Source organism: Pongo abelii, chromosome 16, assembly GCF_028885655.2.
Source record: "Pongo abelii isolate AG06213 chromosome 16, NHGRI_mPonAbe1-v2.0_pri, whole genome shotgun sequence".
NCBI lineage: Eukaryota > Metazoa > Chordata > Mammalia > Primates > Hominidae > Pongo > Pongo abelii.
In genome coordinates, this window is record NC_072001.2 from 84230265 (window position 1) to 84250713 (window position 20449).

Sequence of the window (20449 nt, forward strand, 5' to 3'; positions counted from 1 at the left end):
AAATTTCCCAGAACTGCAGAGCCACTAAGTGGAACATGCAGGGTCAAACTATGTCTACTATGGTGGCTCATGCCTGTAATCCCAGCCCTTTGGGAGGCCAAGGCAGGAGGATCACTTCAGTCCAGGAGTTCAAGACCAGCCTGGGCAACATGACATAGTGAGAATAAACAAATTAAACAATTAGCTCGGCATGGTGGTGTGTGCCTGTAGTCCTAGCCACTCGGGAGGCTGAGATGGAAGGATCACTTGAGTACATGGGTTTGAGGCTGCAGTGAGATGTGATCATGCCACTGCACTGAAGCTCTTTGAGACAGAGTGAGACACCATCTCAAAAAATAAATAAATAAAAATAAAAGTCAAAGCTCCTCCTCACCAACATATAGTAACATTTATGGAACACATGCTTACCTCACTCTTCCTCAAAACTGCTGTTTGAGGAAGGTCCTGTTGTCACCAGCATCTTTCAGATGAAGAAGCTGCAGAACAGGGAGGTACCAGAACTTGCACACAGCAGATGAGTGGTGGAACTGGGAACTGAGCCGAGGACACCTGCCTCCAAAGCATCTTGTTGGGTTGGAGAAGGACAGCGGCAAACACAGCTCGTTCTCACTGCATTTTGGTAGCAAAGTTGCGCCTTCTTTTTTTTTTTCTTTTTCTTCTTTTTTTCTTTTTTGAGATGGAGTCTCACTCTGTTCCCCAGGCTGGAGTGCAGTGGCACGATCTCGGCTTACTGCAACTTCTGCCGCCTGGGTTCAAGCTCCTGCCTCCCGGTTTGGCTCCTGTCTTGGCCCCCCAAGTAGCTGGGACTATAGGCATGTGCCACCACACTTGGCTAATTTTTGTGTTTTTAGTAGAGACGGGGTTTCGCCATGTTGGCCAGGCTAGTCTCGAACTCCTGTCCTCAAGTGATCTGCCTGCCTCAGCCTCTCAAAGTGCTGAGATTACAGGTGTGAGCCACTGCACCCAGCCCGTGCCTTCTTTTTGCTCCCAAATCCCATTTTATTGGAGTTCCCTGAAGCAGTAATAGTAAGGCAGTTGTGTAGTAGAGCATATTAATGCAATTGGATATTCCTTTGCCATTCTAGGAAATTATCTACTGATACACACAGCAACGTAGGTGAATCCCAAAAACATGCTGAGTGAAAGAAACCTTATACAAAGGTCTACATACTGGATCATTCCATTTACATGAAGTCCTAGCAGAGGCAAAGTGAATCTATGGAATGTTTCTGGTATTTCTCACTTAGAAGAGTGGTTGCCTCTTGTTGGAATTGACTGGGAAGGGGATGAGGGAACTTTCTGGGGTGATGATAATGTTCTGGACCTTTCTGGGGATCTGGGTTTCAGAGACATATGCATTTGTCAAAACTCAACAAGTGTGCATTTTAGGTTTGTGTGTTTTATTTACATGTAAAATTTCCCTCAAAAGATGAAAAAAAGAATATGGAACTCTAGTTAATAATATATAGGCTGAAGTGTTTAAGGGGAAATGTGGACGGTGGTGTCTTCAATTTACTACGAAATGCATCCAAAGACTAAGATTGATTTCTGGATGGATAGATAGATGTGCAATAACACAGCAAAATGTTACTGGTAGCATCTAGGTTGTGGCTGTATTAGTGTTCACTGTGAGATTCTTTCAACTTGGCTGTGTGTTTGAAAATTTTCATAGCAAAATGTTGGGTTGGAGGGGAAAGCGATTATGTGGAATCCTGGGGTCCCCTAGTGGTGAGTTAGGGGTCCCGGAGCTCAGGATTGCAAGCTGAGATTATGCAGTCAGGAACTGTCATCCTTACATATCTCTGTCACAGCTCCCTGGCCCTGAGTAAGTACTAAAACATGCATTTCCCTGGTTCTCACTTTAGAGAGAGAATACTGAGGCCCAAGGAAGGTCTACCAAGGTCTCCCAGGACTAGAACCCAGGACTCCCTGTTTCTGGCCACTCCTCCCAGCTAGCTTTATCAGAATGCATTTTCTTCCATAGAACAGGGCCTTTTGTTCTATAGCCCAGGGCTGTAAATTTCACCTGCGTGCAGGGATCCAGGTAACTGATCCCATCACAATGAGCCGGTGGCACCCAGGGCAGTAAAACAGACCTATGCGTTAGAACCCCACCTGCCAGTGGCTTCCTGTAGGTGTATTTGAAGTAGTAGGAAATCAGAGTGGTTTCTACAAATAAATAACCCAGGAAAAGACAAGCCTCTCAGATCAAAGGAGGACTCTGGCCCAAACTTGAACTAAAATCAAGCGTGCTCTTTCGACTCCACTCTGGCTGGGCAGAGGGAGGAGTGGAGAAAGTCTATCTGCTCTGCAAACATTCCCTGTCTCTGCCCTTCCTGGGTTTGTGTGAGCCTGAGAACAGGAGCCCGGGAGGAAGGCTGCACTCTCTGAACTGCTGCCAGGCCCTGCCTTATGACATTCCAGCCTGGCTTCCAGGCACAGCAGGTGCCAACAAATTGGCCTCTTGTGTGTCCGAGCCTAAGGGGCTCATTCATGGGCTGCACGCTTGTCTCAGGGCTCTCATGTAAGCCCGCTAGGGCCCCCAGCTCTTTGAGGAAATTTCATGGCATCCTCTGTGTTTCGTGGCCCTACTGGTTAATATTAATGCTTCCCTGGGGAAGGGAAGGAGAATGGAAAGAGATGCACAGAAGCCAGCAGCTCTGACTCCTTTCACGGTGGGAAAGGATGAGGGCAGAAGGTGTCTTAGAGCAGAGGAAGGACCCTTAGAAGCTGAAGTTTGCAAACTTCACTGTGCACATTAGTCACTGAGGATTGCCAGTCAGTGGCCTGGGGCAAGACCTCTGGTTTCTAACAGGCTCTTGGGTGATGCTGATGTTGCTGGTCCCTTGACCACACTCTGAGTAGCATCACCAATGGCCAAATCCCTCCCCTGATGAAGTTAATGGACAATAAGCAAACTCGTTAGTGAATATATGATTATAAACTGTGTGAAGAAAATAACCAGGATGCTACAAAGGGTATTGAGGGAGGGACCTTCGGATGGGAAGAAGATGGCAGGAAAAGCATCTGTAAGAACAGGACTTTAGACTGGGACCTGAGGGTGAGTGGAGTAGGGAAAGCATTCCCGGCAGTAGGAGCAGCATGTGAAAAGTCCCTGGAGCAGAATCAAGCTTGGCATCTTCAAGGAAATGACAGAGAGGCCCATGTTGCATGGGTGGAGACTGGCGTGAGATGAGGCTGGAGAAGGGTCAGGCCACACAGGGCTGGATAAAGGGCTCTGACTTCATTCTAGGTGTGATGGGAAGCCCTTGGAGGGTTTTAAGCAAAAATGTGCCATGATCCATGCTGGTGGGTCTGTGGAAGATGGATTGGGATAAGGTGGGGAGTAGGCTGGTGGGTGGTTCTTGCACAATCCTTCATGAAATAGTCGTCAACCTTAGTGGTAGTAAAGATTTTCATTCTTTCTGATGTGGGTCACATTTTCTAGGGAACTGCATGTTTTGGGGACACAATACAATTCAGGAAAATGAGTCTTCTTTTCCAATAAAGTAATGTAAGACCTCATTAATTAAGTAAACACTTTATGAGAGCAAAAAGACTTGTAAAGAACTAACCTTCAGCTGGGCTTGGTGGCTCGCATCTGTAATCCCAGCACTTTGGGAGGCCAAGGTGGGCAGATCACCTGATGTCGGGAGTTCAAGAGCAGCCTGACCAACATGGAGAAACCTGGTCTCTACTAAAAAAATAATAATAAATACAAAATTAGCTGGGCATGGTGGCACATGCCTGTAATCCCAGCTATTCAGGAGGATGAGGCAGGAGAATCCCTTGAACCTGGGAGGCAGAGGTTGCAGTGAGCCAAGATTGCGCCATTACACTCCAGCCTGAGCAACAAGAGTGAAACCCCATCTCAAAAAAAAAAAAAAAAAAAAAAAAAGAACTAACCTTCATCTTTCCTTCTTCTTTTGGCTTCTTATTAGTTAGGGTTGTTTCCATAGTGAATGTCAAAAACACAATTCAAATTGGCTTAAATGAAAAAGGAACTTTGTTGGCTCATGCAATTGAAAAGTCCAGGGATAGTAGTAGCTTCAGGCATAATTGGGTCTGGGTGCTCAAGTATTAGCTTTCTCCATCTCTAGGCTCCACATTCCTCTGTGCAAGCTTCACTCTTAGGGAGGCTCTCTCAATATAGAGGCAAGGGTGGCCCCAGCAACTCCAAGCTTGCCAACCATGGTGGGATGAGATCCAGCTTTCCCAGTAGTTCCAGCCAATGTCCTTTTTTTTTTTTTTTTTTTTTTGATTTGGGTCACATGAACATCCCTGCACCAATCAAGCAGCCAGGGGAATGGATCTATCCGTTGGCCAGGCCAGGTCACACATCTACCTTAGGAGCAACTTGAGTGGGTCAGCCCCCATTGAGCCACATGGACTGAGAGTAAAGGGAGAGATGGCTGCAAAGGAAGATCAAGGGGCTGAATTCAGGAGAAGGGAATGAAACTCTCAAACATCCTCTGTGGGCTCCTCATTCATTTTGAATGTAGCACCTTCTCCCATCAATCATTAAGGCTGGTTCCAATTCATCACCTTTTGTTCTAAACTCGCATCTGGATCTTGCCTCTCCTGAAGACATCTAGCTCTGGGAGCAGAAGGCATCTTGCTGGCAATGATGCCCTACCTGTCCCATCTCTCCTGCTGCTCCCAGCAGAATATGCCTTTGCCCAGGTCAGAAGGCCTTTGCCCCACAAGGCCCTTGTTTCCAGTTTGAAGGACACCCCTAGTTCACAGTCCACATGCCGGAAGGCAATGGTGGGCCTACCCTGGGTCTAAACACAGATCTCAATCCATGGCATCTGTGCTAACTCCAGGTAGACAATATCAGAATCGAATGGATTGTAGAGCACCTAGTTATCGTGCACCAAGAACTGGAGAATTCCTTGGTTTGAAAATCCCTTGCACATTTAGTGGTCGGAAGTATTGGAGTAGTGGAGGGAAAAAGCAGTTTTTCCTTTAGTTGGTGGAGAGAAGTAAACACGTTTTCCCCCTTTCCGCTGTACCTCTAGAAGGGTTTTACCTGCATCAGAATCTTTCAGGGTGTCTGGCAGGGGTGCAAATGCAGATTACTGAGTCCTGGCCCAGATCCACAGAGTCAGAACCCTAAAAGTAGGGTGGATCTGCCTGCTTGTCAAGCTCTGCAGAGTAATCTCCCTGTCTCTCACTCATACACAGGCACACATGCACACACATACACGCACAGGCACACGCACACATATTTTCTAGACCTTTCCAGCTCAGGTTGTTGGCTCCACCTGTTTTCAAGGCCTCTGGGTGAGTCTCTCCAGTGCTTCGTTCCCTCTGTTCCTTCATTTAATCTGGAAACTGGGTGCTTTAGAATTATACTTCTATCATAAAAAAATAGTTTGAACACACAAAACAGAGCCACACGTAGAACCACTCCAATAGCAGCTAACATTTTCCAGGATTTTCCGGTTTTGAGAACTTCTTTCACGTCCAGGTGTGTATGGTGTGGCCCACTTAGCTAGAATCCAGCCTTCTTGGACCCTGTCACATTACCTGTCTTCCCTCTGGGCACTAGAATCGTAAGGACAGTTGTAAGTCGGGCCCACACAGTCTGAGATGATGTACTTGCAGTGCCTGGAGGCATCACTCCAAAAGGATTATTTGTTAGTGTGAAAGCCATGGATGGGATGAGAATGGGACAATGCTTGCTGCGGAGTTTCTTTAAGCCAGCATTGCAGCACAGCAAACACCACATCCAGTGGTGGGGATTTTCAATGCCCATCTCACCTAACAGGTAATCAATGAAGCACCTGAGCTGAGTGGGCATCTACTGCAGAGAAAGACATCGTTTCTACGGCATGCCCTGCCTCAAACACTACGCATGTTCCTCCCTTCCCACCCCCACCTTGCCTCCACCCGTTTCAGCCACCTGGGTGTTCACATCTTAACACCCTCAACTTACCCTACCCCTTAGCTGTGCTGACCCCTCTGCCCTCTGACCTCACCACGCAGCTCCAGCCCCTGCCTGCTGCACTCCCTCACACCCTTCTCTTGCTGTGTTCCCTCTGCCTGTTTGTTCCCATGGCATCTCCTAACCCCATTGTCTCTTTCTTCCGGTGCCTGCTCCAATGTCACCTTATCAGAGAGAGCTTTCCTGTCCTCTGCTTGATTTCTCTCTGTAGTTCTTTGTATGATCAGACACATATGGGATGCCTTTCCTTGCTCATTGATTTCTATTCTTCCCCCTGTAACCCCTCTCTCTGACAACTGGACTGTGAGCTCTAACCTGATCCAGAGCAGGGTCTTTTCCTGAGTTGTTTCCTGTGGTGTCTCAATGCCTAGAACCATCGTGCAGTAGGCACTAATAATAAACATGGTTTGATTAATTAAATTCCAGCAGAGACCTCCAGGCTGCACTCCTATTCCCCTCCCATTCCTCCTCCCTGTTGCTGGCAGTGGTATCTTTTAAAAGTACACATCGACTCACTCCTCTGGCTCCTCCTGTCCGCCAGTGCCCCCACACCCACGCTTTCAGGATAAAATCCAGACTCCTTAACTTTGCACTGAAGGTGCTTCATGAATGAACCCTGCACTACGCTCATCTTTGCTGATCCTTGGCACCTGCTGTATTCTCCAGGCATCCTCACTCTCTTTAAGCACTGATTTTCTCCTCTTTGAAACAAAGGTCTTCCTGGGACTATGAGCCTCCCTTCCTCCACTGGGCCAGGAACCCCCCAGTGGGGAGAATGGGGAAAAAAGGGCCACTAAATAACCTTGATGAGGAGTGATGTGGGTCTTGACCCTGGTAGGAGGTGATGGGGAGAGGGCAGGGGGCATCTGGTAGAAATTTTTCTTGAGCCCTAGAAACAAGTAGGCACACATAGAATAACTTCAGGCCAGAAGAAACGCCAAGCCAACTGCTGATGCTAGTGTTTTCAGTTAACAAATACAATTGATGAAGTGTTTATTGCTACAATCACTTACCAAGTCAGTACAGTGCACACAACCAGCTGGGAAGATGTATAGCCCAGTGAGTAGACTTGGGTAGCTCCAAGTTCTGACTCAGGGTCTCAGGAGAGGCTCATCTTACCTTTGAGGTCTTTGAACTCTGTGATCTAGCTGCTCTTGGCATCACCTGACCTTTTAGCTGCCAGCTCTGGGGAGCCAGCCCACACTGCATTTGCCCAGGGAACTGGGAATAAAAAGGCTCATGGCGGGGCAGCCTCCTGGGCTCCCCTGACCCTGGCAGACTTTCCCTGCCTGGACGAGAGCCAGCTGGCAGAGCCTTTTGTGGATGATGCCTGGGGAAGCCAGAGTTGGGACTCAGGTCAACTTGTCTTTGACGTCAGGTGGCAGCTCCTTTCCTGAAATACCTACTTGCATCCACTGATTTATAAGGAGGCTGAGGAGCCTGGGTTGGGCTTGTAGAATTTAAACTGTCTTTCCAGATGAGGCTCACTTGTTTACAGACCATCTGATGGACTGGGAAGGCCAGACAGATGCTCAAATTCAGGAAAGGACAATGAGGCTTCCAAGAGAGGAATCCCATCATGGAAGAAGCCATCCTGTGCCACGCAGACCCAAAGTTGGGGCTGGAGGGACAGTCGGGAGAGGTTTAAGATGGAGAGCGACCCAGCTACCAGAGCAGCATTCATTACCAGGTCCTAAGTGTGTTGAATGAACCTCTCTGTTAGCCTCCCTAATACCGTGGGAGCCAGGTCACCTGGCTATGGAACATGTAACTGAGCATGGACTCTCCTTCTCCATGCAGATAAGATGGGCCACTTTCACTGTGAGGTAGGAGGCAGCTTCCAGGGTGGGCTGGACTGGGGGAGAATCCCTCATGTCCCATGCACGAAGATAGCAGCAGGTGGATGAGGAGCAGGGGTGAAGATGGAGCTTAGCTAAACCCCCAGCAAGAGGCTGTGGCTGTGAAATCCCAGGATATTTGCAGCATGAGCTGGGACAGGATTTGTGTAGGCACCCATGGAGAGTCCCAGAAATACCTGGAGGAATCATGCAAGAGGCCTGTCCTATGAGAATAAGTGAATCTCAGAGGTGATGGGTGTCTATGGCCTGGGGACTGAGGGCAGGGAAAACTGGGACACTTGGCTTACCTTTTATCGTGGGCAGCACCCTCTCCAGAGAGTCCTGGGATTGGCAGGAGAGGCCAGGACCCTTCCTCGCTGCAGCCTCCAGTCACTCCAAACTGTAGGAGGGGCAGGCTGGCCTTGGACTTGGTGAGCCTGGGAGCACCTGTATCAGTAACAAGACCTCCCCTCTTGCTTTATGATGCTGGGAAACAAAACCAACTTTAACAGGGAAAATACTCTTTTTTTCTTCAATTGAGGGTAATGCTTAAATGACAAAAAAAGAGCAATGTATTTTTTTAAAAATCTGCTTATTTTAATGTCTCCAATTTCTACTTCAAAATACACCCACCAATTTTGATAGAGGGTGTTAGACAAAGAGTTGAAAGTTGCAGAGCCGGCAAATAGCCAAATTCATTTGGCAAACACATTCACTCAGTCCAGTGTTGACTGGGCAGCCTTGGTGTGCCAAGCTACTGAACTAAGGTCTGTTGGGAAGGAAACATGTGTTCACGGAGTCCCTGCCCTCAAGGAGCCCGCAGCCCAGTGTGGAAAATGTTCTGGAACTCTAAAGACAGAATGAGATAAGTTTAAAGAAGGATTTGATGAATATGATGTGGATGCAGAGGGAGAAGGAATTGATAGGAAATTTAGGGCCAGGGAGAACCCTCTAGGGGAGGTAGAAATTATTTTATTTTGTAATTAAAACAAATTATGCATTTCAAAAGCTTGAGCATGGCAGCTGGGAGGATGGTCTGGAAAAGAAAAAACATTGAAATCAAGGAAGCAAACATCAGAATGGGGCAAGGCCTTTGGGGGCCAGGAGGAAGTTTGTGGGACTAAGAATAGATCTGCTCCCTATGTGCTGCATTTCCATCACCCTTTCTCCTCTTTCACAGCCCCTCGCCTAGCAGGTGTTGTGTTTTCATTCATGGAATCCCCCAGAAGGGTGAGAATTTAATACTGGCATGGGTAAACAAGGCCATATTTTATCTTTTAATCCCTCTCCTCTCCCGTCCTCTCCTTTGCCCTCCCCTCCCCTCCCCTCCCCTCTTCTCCCCTCTTTTCTCCCTTCCCCTCCCCTCTTTTGGGAGCTGTGCTTTGATTGAATGCGAGAGACAAGCAAAGCCCCCTGGAATAAAACAATGAGCCAGGCTGCCGTGCAGAAATGACCTCTTCTCATACCCTGGCCCTCTGAGGTAGCAGGAACCTCCCTTTATCCGCTCCTGAATTCTCTGCTAGAAGGCTTACTGTTCCAGGACCCCAGGACTCTGGCTTGGTGCATCTGCCACACTTCACATAATCCAGGTAGAACTTTTGCCCGGAGCCCAGTGAGGGACTCTCATTAGGTCATATTTGGGTTTTTTCCCCAGGTCATAAACATATTGCCCGACAGGGGTGAGTTTGCTGCATAAAGCCCTCTGTGGCAAGCTTTCGAGAAATACCTCTTGTTTAGATGTAACTCTCATCTGAAGACACAGTTCTACCAATTTATTTGTGAAGAAGGCTACCCTAAAAGCCCATGTAGTAAGCCACGCTGATGGTCAGCTGCATCCGTCACTGCCCGGGAGGCAGACCTGGGTAATGGCGACACACTGATCTTTATGGAGTCTTCATCTGGGCCAGCCTGTGTACCACACACATTGCATGCATCATCTCATCCCATCTAACAGACCTCTAAGACAGCTACTATATTATTCCCCCATTTTACAACTGAGCGGACAGAGGCTTAGATTGTTGAGTAATTGGCCAACTACACATACAGCCCTTAAGTGGCAGGTCTGAGACTTAAATTTGGATCTATCTTGTGATAAAGCCTGATACATTTTCAAATATTTAGGAGGTTGACACTTAACTGATGGCTGACAAGTGTCTTTCTGGGATTTAATTAATACTCTGTAACTAACGGTTCTCAAACGTAAGCGCATATCAGAATCACCTGGAGGATTTGTTACCATAACTTTCTGGGCCCCACCCTCAGATTTTTCTGAGTCACTTGGTCAGTAGGTCCAGAGTGGGACTGAGAATCTGTGTTTCTAACAGGTAGTGTGATGCTGCTGTTCAGGGAATACCACCATAAGAAACGTCGCTCTGAACTGAATTGTAGCTCTAGCGTGGACCTTCTACACCACTCTGAGTCCTGAGGCTCAGAGCTGTTCCATAGAAGTCTCTACAGTGATAAATGTGTCCTCAACCTGTGATGTCCAATATAGTAGCCCCTAACCACATACAAGCTATGGAGGACTTGAAATGTACCTAGTGCAACTGAGGAACTAAATTTTTTTTTTTTTTTATTTTTTTATTTATTTTTTTGAGACAGAGTCTCACTCTGTCACCCAGACTGGAGTGCAGTGGTGCAATCTTGGCTCACTACAACCTCCGCCTCCCAGATTCAAGCGATTCTCCTGCCTCAGCCTCCTGGGTAGCTGGGTCTACAGGCTTGCGCCACCACACCCAGCTAATGTTTGTATTTTTAGTAGAGACGGGGTTTCACCATGCTGGCCAGGATGGTCTCTATCTCTTGACCTTGTGACCCACCAGCCTCGGCCTCCCAAAGTGCTGGGATTATCTGGGATTATAGGCGTGAGCCACCGCGCCTGGCCGAGGAACTAAATTTTTAATTTTATCTAATTATAATTAAATTTAAATTTACATAGCCACATGTGATTCATGGCTACCATACTGGACAGCATGCAGCTGTGTCCAACCCTTTGAACGTAAGGACTTTTTTTGCTTATCTGTGATGGTGGATATCATGAAAATTATGCACAGCCCATTTTTTTTTTTTTTTTTTTTTTTTTTTTAGCTCATCAGCTACTGTTAGTGTATTTTATGTGTGGCCCAAGACAATCCTTCTTCTTCCAATATGGCCCAGGGAAACCAAAAGTTTGGACACCCTGCCAGATTTATCATTGTGGCTAAATTATTTACTCTTATGTTTAATCTCAAGTGAGTATTACAGGTTGACTTTTCATTAGGACATATCTGGTTTGCTGGGAGGGTCACGTGCGTTATTTAGATTTCAGTGCCTGTTGTACAGGGGGATGGGACTGGGGGATCCTTAAGGGTGGGGATCTTACTTTCCTTTTCCCCCAGCACCAGCGCAGTGGCCGCCCATGGGGTAACGATGTGAGCTGAATGAATAGGAGGATGTGAAATAGTTTCAGAGCTACCTTTCTCCCAACTGCAATTGGCAAAGGCTTTGGAACCATCCCTCCCCTACAGCTGATTGGTGGGGTGAGGAGGGATTTGGACTTGATGGCACAGCAGGATCAAATGGGATTCACTCTGCCATGCTTGGGGATAGGGTGAGTCCGTGAGGGTGAATTTCTGTTATCACAGGGAACTGTAGCATCTCTCCTCTTTGGCTCTGTAGGTGGTTCCCCATTGGAAATTTCCCATATCAATGTATTTTAGGGAAAAGATAATTTAAGACTCTTGGCTGGGCACGTTGGCTCACGCCTGTAATCCCAGCACTTTGGGAGGCCGAGGCAGTTGGATCACTTGAGGTCAGGAGTTCAAGACCAGCCTGACTAACATGGTGAAACCCCATCTCTACTAAAAATACAAAAAAATTAGCCAGGCGTGGTGGTGGGCGCCTGTAATCCCAGCTACTAGGGAGGCTGAGGCAGAGAATTGCTTGAACCCGGGAGGCAGAGGTTGCAGTGAGCCGAGATGGCGCCACTGCACTCCAGCCTAGGTGACAGAGTGAGACTCTGTCTCAAAAATAAATAAATAAATAAATAAATAAATAAATAAATAAAATAAGCCAGGTGTGGTGGCACATGCCTGTAATCCCAGCTACTTGGGAGGCTGAGGCAGGAGAATGGCATGAACCCAGGAGGCAGAGGTTGCAGTGAGCTGAGATCACACCATTGCACTCCAGCCTGGGCAACAAGAACAAAACTCTGTCTTAAAAAAAAAAGAAAGACTCTATGGATACATAAATGGTACCCAAGGCATGTCTTTACTATCTAAATAATGATTTGAAGTATTGCCTCAACAGAAACAGAAGAAGGAATAAATGGGCCTAGTCCTCCCCTCTCTCGCCCTTCCTCCCAAGCAAGCAGAGTGACAGAGAAGATGACATGTGTCCCATAACTTGAGCTCAGACAGCAATTTCCCTATCAGATGCTGGTTTAGGTTTCCATTTAGTTGCTCCTAATCAACATGAGCAATTCTGTTCTACTCTGTGGGCCTCGGTTTGCAAATCTGTAAAATGGGGAGGGTGGGGGTGAACTAGATCCTTGCTGCTTAAAGCATGGTCCATCAACCAGCAGCAACAGCCTCCCCTGGGAGCTTGTTAGAAACACAGAATCAGACCCTACCCCAGACCTGCCCTATCAGAATCTGCATTTTAACAGGTCCCCTCCCCTACATTGATAGGCATAAGAAAGTGCACGCTGAAATAGGTGTCTTATTTCAGCTCCTACCTTCTGTGAGCCTGAAGCTAAACTGCAAGTTGTTTTATTTTTAGGAATTAGAAACACAGTTTCTGGAAGAGAGACCAGGCTTTGGAGGGCCTTTGGGGTTTTTGGTCTTTGCAGCAATGGGAGAGGTCTGGACAGGTGTGTTTTCAAAAGGTAAAAGTAACTCATGCCAGAGAAACATGTTTCTTGCAGCATCCTGGGATGCCCCGATCTGCAGAGGCAAAGGGTTTTCTAAGTGCTTCTCTCCAAGTATGCAGGCTGGGGTGCCCTGTCCCTGGGGTCCCTGCACAGCAGCCCCACACATCCTGTCTAAGGAGACTGTGCTGACGGCAAGCCCTCTGAGAAAGGGCTGGCAGGAGGGAGCTCAGGGCTGCTGGGAGTTCCCCAGGCTTGGGACTCTTCCTGTGTTTATCTGTGATCCAGAGGGGTGCTTGGATTGTTCTGTCTCCCACTTCCTTCTTCTCTCTAGGGATACCGTGTCAGGACCAGGTGACCAGAAAGATGCATTTTTCTGTCAGGAGAGAGCTGGGCCTGGGGAGGAACAAGTAGCAGACGGAGGCGGGGGGGGCGGTGTGTTTGGCTGCCCCTTACCTGACCCAGGAGAGGAGGACAGGGCTCTTACTGGGCAATGTCAGAGAAGGGTTTCTGCATCACAATTTGTCAGGGAAGATTTCTGTCCTGCGGGAACAAGATCTCTGAGTCCTGCTTTCTTGTTTCTGCAGCTTCTGGCGTCCACAAAGGTAGACTTTTGGGTCCTTAGCCAGAAAAGGATCTTAGCGGACCCTGTGCAGGCGATCCAGTCCTCCAGGAGCCACGGCATGGATTTAAGAGTCCATGAACAAGAAACCTAGGTCACAAAGGAAGGGGGAAACATAAAAGCTTCCCTGACCACCACAAGAAAGCTAGAGGGAGATTCTTGCCCACCTTCCCCAAGCTCACCCAGGCTTGATTCCAAGATCATTATTTTGTCTACCAGCGGCAGAGAAATGGCTCAAATCAAGCATTTACTCTTCCCAGTAAACCTGGGTGAGAGATAGGCAGCGAGTGGTGTTATTGTTCCCATTTTATAGAATGTGGGTTCTGGAGCCAGACCACCTGGGTTCAAATCCTGACTAAGCCACCTACTAGTTCTGTGACCCTCGGCAGCACCTCAGCCCCCACCCCAGACCTACAGAATCAGAATCTGCATTTCTCAGCAAGCCCTACAGAATCAGAATCTGCATTTCTTAGCAAGTTTCCTGGGGAAACATAGGTGCACACTGAAGTTTGAGAAGTGCTGGCTGTATAATCTTTCATATTCCTACCAGCGCCTATATTCTGAGATCCTGAGATTCTACTGCAAATAATTTAATCCTTAGAAGCACAACTTCTGGAGAAGGCAGGCTTTGAACTTTGTCACCTACTTCCTGTGTGACCTTGGCCAAGTTATATATTTTGTGCCTCAGTTTCCCCATCCATAAGCTAGAGATAATAATGATACCTAGCTCAGAGTATTGCTTTGAGATAGTAAATTAGTCAATATATGAAAAGTGCATAAAGCAGTGCCTCACACCTAACAGGACCCTGGTAGTATTTGCTTCAATTATTACTATTATCATTACAGATGAAAAACCTGTGAGCTTCAGAAAAGCTAGGTGATTTACTCGAGGATGCTGTATTAGTTTGCTAGGGATGCCATAACAAAGTAACATGGACTGGGTGAATTCAACAACAGAAATGTATTTGTTCACAGTTCTGGAGGCTAGAAGTCTCAGATCGAGGTGTCAGGAGGGTTGACTTCTTCAGAAGCCTCTCTCCTTGGCTTGTAGGTGGCTGTCTTCTCCCTGTCTCTTACATGGTCTCTCCTTTGTGTCTGCATCCTAGTCTCCTCTTCTTATGAGGACACCAGTCATATTGGATTAGGGCCCACCCATATGACCTCATTTTACCTTAGTTACCTCTTTAAAGGTCCTGTCTCCAAATACAGTCACATTCTGAGGTACTGGGGGATAGGATTTCCACATATTAATTTGGGGAGTGCACAATTCAGCCCGTAACAGATATATAACCATTAAGTGACATATAAGCATAAACAAAACTGTGCCCAAGACAATTCACAAGGGTGTGGTTGATTCCAAAGCCTGCCATCTCTCAACAGGAGAAAAAGTGACTTATATTCTCATATGTCATTTTAAGGGAAGTGTCCAGAGTCATTAGGCTCAAATGAAATATTTCCCTTGAACTTTGCTAAGTAAAGCAAAGAGTGACTGTCTAGATTGTGCTATCCTGTCAATGGTACCATCTCTTTATCTTCCTTTGCCTAAGAAGATAGCAGCTTGCCATTTGGGAGTATAGTTCCTTGTGTACTTGCCTCTCTCTCTTCTTGCCAGTAAGATACTTGACAGGCAGGATTCACATCTGATTCCTCTCTGTACCTCCCAAAGCTCCTACTCCAGAGACCAGTGATATATATGTCGACGTTTTTCAAGTTAGTATATCTCAGTTGACCCTCACAACAATAACTCATGTTTATCAGTAGTATTATTATTCCCATGTTCACAATGAGAAGGCACAGAGAGATGGAATGGGCTGCCGGAGGCCACACAGCTGATGAGAGCCAGGGTTGGAATTCAAACCCAGATTTTCAGGTCCCATCTCCCATCTCTTCTCTCATGCCATGGACTGTCCTTGATATCAAGAGCCCTCATGGCTTGAGCACTGACCACAGGTCACAGTGTCTCTTTTGATTCTCACAGTGACCCTGGAATTTATAGTCCATCATCCCAGCATTACAGACTTTTAAATGGGGTACAAGTGGCCAGATGGCACCCTCCATGTGAGCTGCATGGCTGGGATTGAAGACTCCGGAGCCCATACTCCTGGCTACCCCACTGTCCTGTTAGTCACTGAGCTGAACCTTGCCTAGGTTTGCCTAAAGCAAGAATCACATCATGCAGGATGGGTAGGGACAGGGATGGCTGTCCTTCTGCTGTCTTATCCCAGAAACTTCCAGGTCACCCTGCAGGTCTCATCTCGCCTTCTGCCTCACAGCTTAAACTGACCTTTTCTCTTACCTCCTGCTCCTTCTTCTTCCAATAATCCCTAGAAAAGATCCTAGCTTCCGTAGCCTCTCTGGGCAGCAGGAATCCTCATCCCCATGAGGTTGAGGATGCTGTGGGAGTGCCGTTGCTCTGCAGCCTCTCTGGAGGCTCCTGTAACACTTGGCTCCTCTTCCCCTGTCTCCCCTTGCTCTGCAGGTGACAAGCCCTGGACTCCGGTGCGGCTGGGGCTGGGGCTACCTGAAGGGAGAGCAGAGACTCAGGTGCCCAGTGAGCAATGGCAGTGAGGAGAAGCAGAGAGCGACGCCAGCAAGCAACGCCTCCTGCCCCTGCTTTTGCTCTTGTGTCTCTTGACCCTGTGAGGTCCAGCAACCACAGGGACTGAGCAGCAGTTGGACTTGGGGGCAGCCAAGCTTCTGGAAAATTTTAGCTTGTTATTGTGAAGATTTGTGGACTATCCCAAAGTTCTGGCTTTTGGAAAAGGGTGCCTGCATTTTCTTCTGCACAGGCTCTGCTGAAGGAGTTTGCTGCACCCTTGAAGGGAGAGGCCAGCTCAGGTCCTCATGGCTCAATCTTTGAGCAGGCCTCTAACCCAGTGAGGACAGCGGTCAACCAGTCTCCAGCTAACAGCTTCCTGCAGAGACTTCCAGCATTGTTAGCTAACATGCACTCTTCTGAGGCCTTCAACAGCTGGAAACTGTTTCAGGACTATCTTGCCAGCTAAGAAGCGGAATCCCAGTTCTTGTTGCCAGGAAGCTTTTAATGGCCAATGGAGAATGCTGTCCTCCCTTAGTGAAAGAATTCCCAAGGAAATTTGAGAATCTTTTAGGATTCACTTCAACGGAATGTTTCTTGGGACATGTGTCTTCAGGCACTGGAAGCCACTCAGGGGCAAGAAGGCATGGATGACCCCTTGCTCAGCAATGTGGGATTAGCCTCTTTGGGCAGGGCAATCTCTCTGCCCCCAGTGGCTTAGACAGTTGGCTCTGAGACATAGCAGAAGGTCTCACAAATGTTAGGAAAAGGGGGTTGAGCATTATTTCTCCATGTGGAATTATTTTTGCATTTATCCAGAAAGTGACTCTTTTTTGGTCTTTGAAATCATCTGTGATATAATTAGAAGATGTCAGAGCTTCAATGTCCATGTCACCAACCTCCCCACTCAGTACCTGGGAAGTCTGAGGTCCACAGAAGGAAATGTCTTAATGAGGGTCACCCAACAAGTTAGGGCAGGAGGGATGCCCCCACCCAGCCTACCTCCCGTACCCTACCGCCTCCAACCTTGCTGTCTGTCATCTTCCTTTACCAAGGAAGGGCACCTCTGAAGCCATGATGATTTGGGGCCCTTTGGCAGCAGACAGCAAACTATTCATACCTTTGGTTTTTCTAAACTGGTGGAGACCTGAGACCAGGGTTCTGGCTTTTCCATGAGGACCATAATATGCTCCTATTCCTGGTGTTCCCTTCTTTCTATTGCAAGGAGCATGAAATGGAGCACTCCTCTTCTGGGGGCCATGGGAAAGGAGCCATTCCCAGATGCTGTGATGCGTGACTTCAGCAATCTGGCTGAAGCGAATAGAATGGGCCCTGTTGTTCTCGGCAGAGCAGGCTTGGGTCAGGCAGGGTGGCTGTTAAGAGGACACGGCCGGCATTGATTCTGGGAGTATCGTTTCCTCCCTCCCCCGGCCTCCCAAGCACACCTGTGTGGGAGGTACCAGGCAGAGGGCCCAGTGTGCTCCTTTCAGTCCCCTTGCCTGTCCCAACTCACTGAACTCACATAAAGAGCTTCACTTTGAACCGAAAGGTCAGGGGTGATCAGATTTTTCGCTGAGCTGGTTCAAAGAGAGGAGCCTGGGCTGGGTGAGATAGATTTTGGCCCTTTTCTCAGTGTGGGAGAGTATCGGTTTGTTCCTGGGCACAACTACAGTCATATTCAGAGGAGGAATTGGGGAGATGGCATAGAAGCTGAAGCTGGCCACCCCCAAAGCCCGTCTAAGTTCTCTATGTGTGCTACAGAGGGCTTGCACAAAGACATCTCTCCAAGTGACATTATAGCCTGTAAAGGAAATCTCACTTCTTTTCCTTTATTAAGTTCCTGTCTTGAGGTTTACCTAGACAGATTCCCATAGTAAACTTCTATATGAGTAAAAGGAAAAAAAATAACAGTGGCTTAAATAAAATCGAAGTTTAATAAACTAGAAGTTTAATTCAGGCGGAGCATGATGGCTCACGCCTGTAATCCCAACACTTTGGGATCACTTGAGGTCAGGAGTTTGAGACCAACCTGGCCAACATGGTGAAACACTGTCTCTACTAAAAATACAAAAATTAGCCAGGTGTGATGGTGCACACCTGCAATCCCAACTACTGGGAAGGCTAAGGCAGGAGAATTGCTGGAACCCAGGAGGTGGGGGTTGCAGTGAGCCGAGATCCTGCCACTACACTCTAGCCTGGGTGACACAGCAAGACTCTGTCTTAATAAAATAAAATAAAATAAAATAAAATAAAATAAAATAAAATAATAAAATAAAATAGCTTAGTTCTCTCTCAATAAAATGAGTCCATTATCTAGGGCTATTTTGGTTCTACACAAGGTCAGGGCCTAAGTTTTCTCTCTGCTTGCATTGGCATCCTCAGTGCATGCATGGCTCCTACTATATAGCCCAAGATAGCTGCTGAAAATCCAGCCATCACATCTTCCTTCCAACTAGTAGGAAGAAGAAGGGAGAGAAGAAAGTCTCTCTGTCCTTCCTTTAAGGGAATTTCCTGGAATTCAAACACTACACTTCTGCTATATTGGCCAGAGCTGAATTCCAAGGCCACAGCTAATGCAAGGGAGACTGAGGAATGTAATCTTATTCTAAGTAACCATGTCCCCAGATAAAAACCAGGGATTCTGTTACCAAGGAAGGAGAAGAAAATGAATATTGGGGACAATTAGCTATCTTTGCCATATCTTCCTCCTAGATAGATAAGAAGAGGGCTTATAACATGCGGACATCTATATGTAGGTTTCCAATATTATTATCCAGGACTGGATTAGAAGCATAGACTGATAATGTAAAGGTTAGAAATCAGCCAGTCCACACCCTCATTTTAAAGGTTAGAAAACTGAGATCCAGAGAGATTAAACAGATCATCTGAGATCACACAGCGAGTTGGTGGAATCTAATTCCCAGCTCATGTTCAGTGGGAGTATTTTTGTTCTGCTCTGTTTCTTAACTTAAGAAAAAAGCTTCATTCTGGAGGGGAGGGAGTTTTGAGTGCCAAGGATGAAATTCCACCCATCACTCGGTCTCTGAGCTGCAGGACACAGGCAGGACAACGGTAGGATTTTCATGCCCCGATCTGCCTGGCCTTGAGTTGTGGCAGCTGGGGAAGCCACTGGTGAGGATGCTGCACTGGAGCGTGGCCTGGCTGGAGTGTGCCCATTCTGGCACTGCCTGTCCCATGTCTGTGTGTGTGCATGTGGCTCTGTCTGTCTCCATGTCAGCCCTGTATACTGATTCCAGCCTGCCAAGGCTGCATGTCTGACTCTGTGTGCTTCTCTTTCAGGGAGCACGCTGCCAGGATGGGAGCTGCTGGGAGGCAGGACTTCTCCTTCAAGGCCATGCTGACCATCAGTTGGCTCACTCTGACCTGCTTCCCTGGGGCCACATTCACAGGTGAGCACTGCAAACAGATGGACCTCTGTATCTCAGCATGGAAGGCACGGCCCCTCACTGGAGCAAGGCTGCTATTGGGGGAGCCAGGAGAAGGAGCCGTGGGAGTGGGTCAGGGTGCCTGGGCCTTGGCCTGACCTTACTAAACTCCTTGGTCCCCAGCACATTTCATCCTGGGCTTCAGTTTCATCATCCACAAAATGAAGGGGTTGGACTAGAATCCGGGATTGCAAACTCAGTGCCTACAGGAGCCAGGCCCCTGATACAAATGAGTGAAGCTGACCAGGTAGGGACTGTGGTCAGCTGGAGGACTGAGGCCCTTCTAAAGGGAAACACTGTTCTCAGTTCTAGCCAATTGCTACTGTGGGAAGGTGGATCCTTTTGCAGGATCTGAATGTTTAAGAGAAGCCAGAAATCTAGAGCTTTATGTAAAATCTCCCTAGTTTTTAAATGTTACCAATGAATTCAAAATGTAAAAACCACTCTAAGAGGCTGTTAAAAAAAAAAACACCAAAAAACCATATATCTGAGAGATATCTTTCCAACTCTGGACCACCTGGTCTCAATGCTCCCTTCCTGCTTTGGTGTCATAAGATCTGGGTACATTAAAGTACTTTTCAGCTGTAATGCTCTCAACCAGGTTTAGATCTACTTTTCCATCTCAACATTGTCAGCTTTTTCTTCAAGTGATTTTTAATTAACATCTAGAAGTGTAAGGTAAGTTTCCCTGGGCTTCAGGAAACACTGATCAGATAATCCAAACTTGGGACAGAAGACAGTGAGAGACAGGGACAATTTTTAAATTTCAAATGGGGGTTTAGTGCTGCAATATCATCACCATTGATTGCTCTTTTATTAATGCTGTTTTTATGTCCATTGAGTTTGATGCTTTTCTACAAGAGTAAAGAACCTTACATTGAATTTATATTTTGTTTTTCTCAACCCATTGATAGAAGAAGATAATTGATAACTAGTGAAATTCCTTCACTTACTCTGTTGCCTAAGCTGGAGTGCGGTGATATGATCATGGTTCATTGCAGCCTCTACCTCCCGGGCTCAAAAGATTTTCTCATCTCAGCCTCCCTAGTAGCTGGGACCACAGGTGCACACCACTATGCCTGGCTATTTTTTAAATTTTTTAGTAAAGACAGTGTCCCACTATGTTGTCCAGGCTAGTCTCAAACTCCTAGGCTCAAGGGATCCTTCAGCCTCGGTCTCCCAAAGTGCTGGGATTACAGGTGTGAGCCACC

The 20449-nt window shown here is 47.2% G+C and overlaps 1 protein-coding gene across 8 annotated transcripts in view; it reads left to right on the top strand.

Moving 5' to 3' along the window:
- The window catches only part of CEMIP (cell migration inducing hyaluronidase 1), a 172287-nt gene that overhangs the window by 75599 nt on the left and 76239 nt on the right, over positions 1–20449 (top strand). For 6 of the 8 annotated variants that reach the window (XM_063716266.1, XM_024232768.3, XM_054531720.2 and 3 more), the window contains one exon: positions 19093–19202. In XM_063716266.1, coding sequence (XP_063572336.1) covers positions 19093–19202 — 110 coding nt within the window. Of the gene's footprint in view, positions 1–16417; positions 16437–18764; positions 18865–19092; positions 19203–20449 lie in introns of those variants that run through there. The other 2 variants (XM_063716267.1, XM_054531722.1) reach the window with 2 other exon arrangements.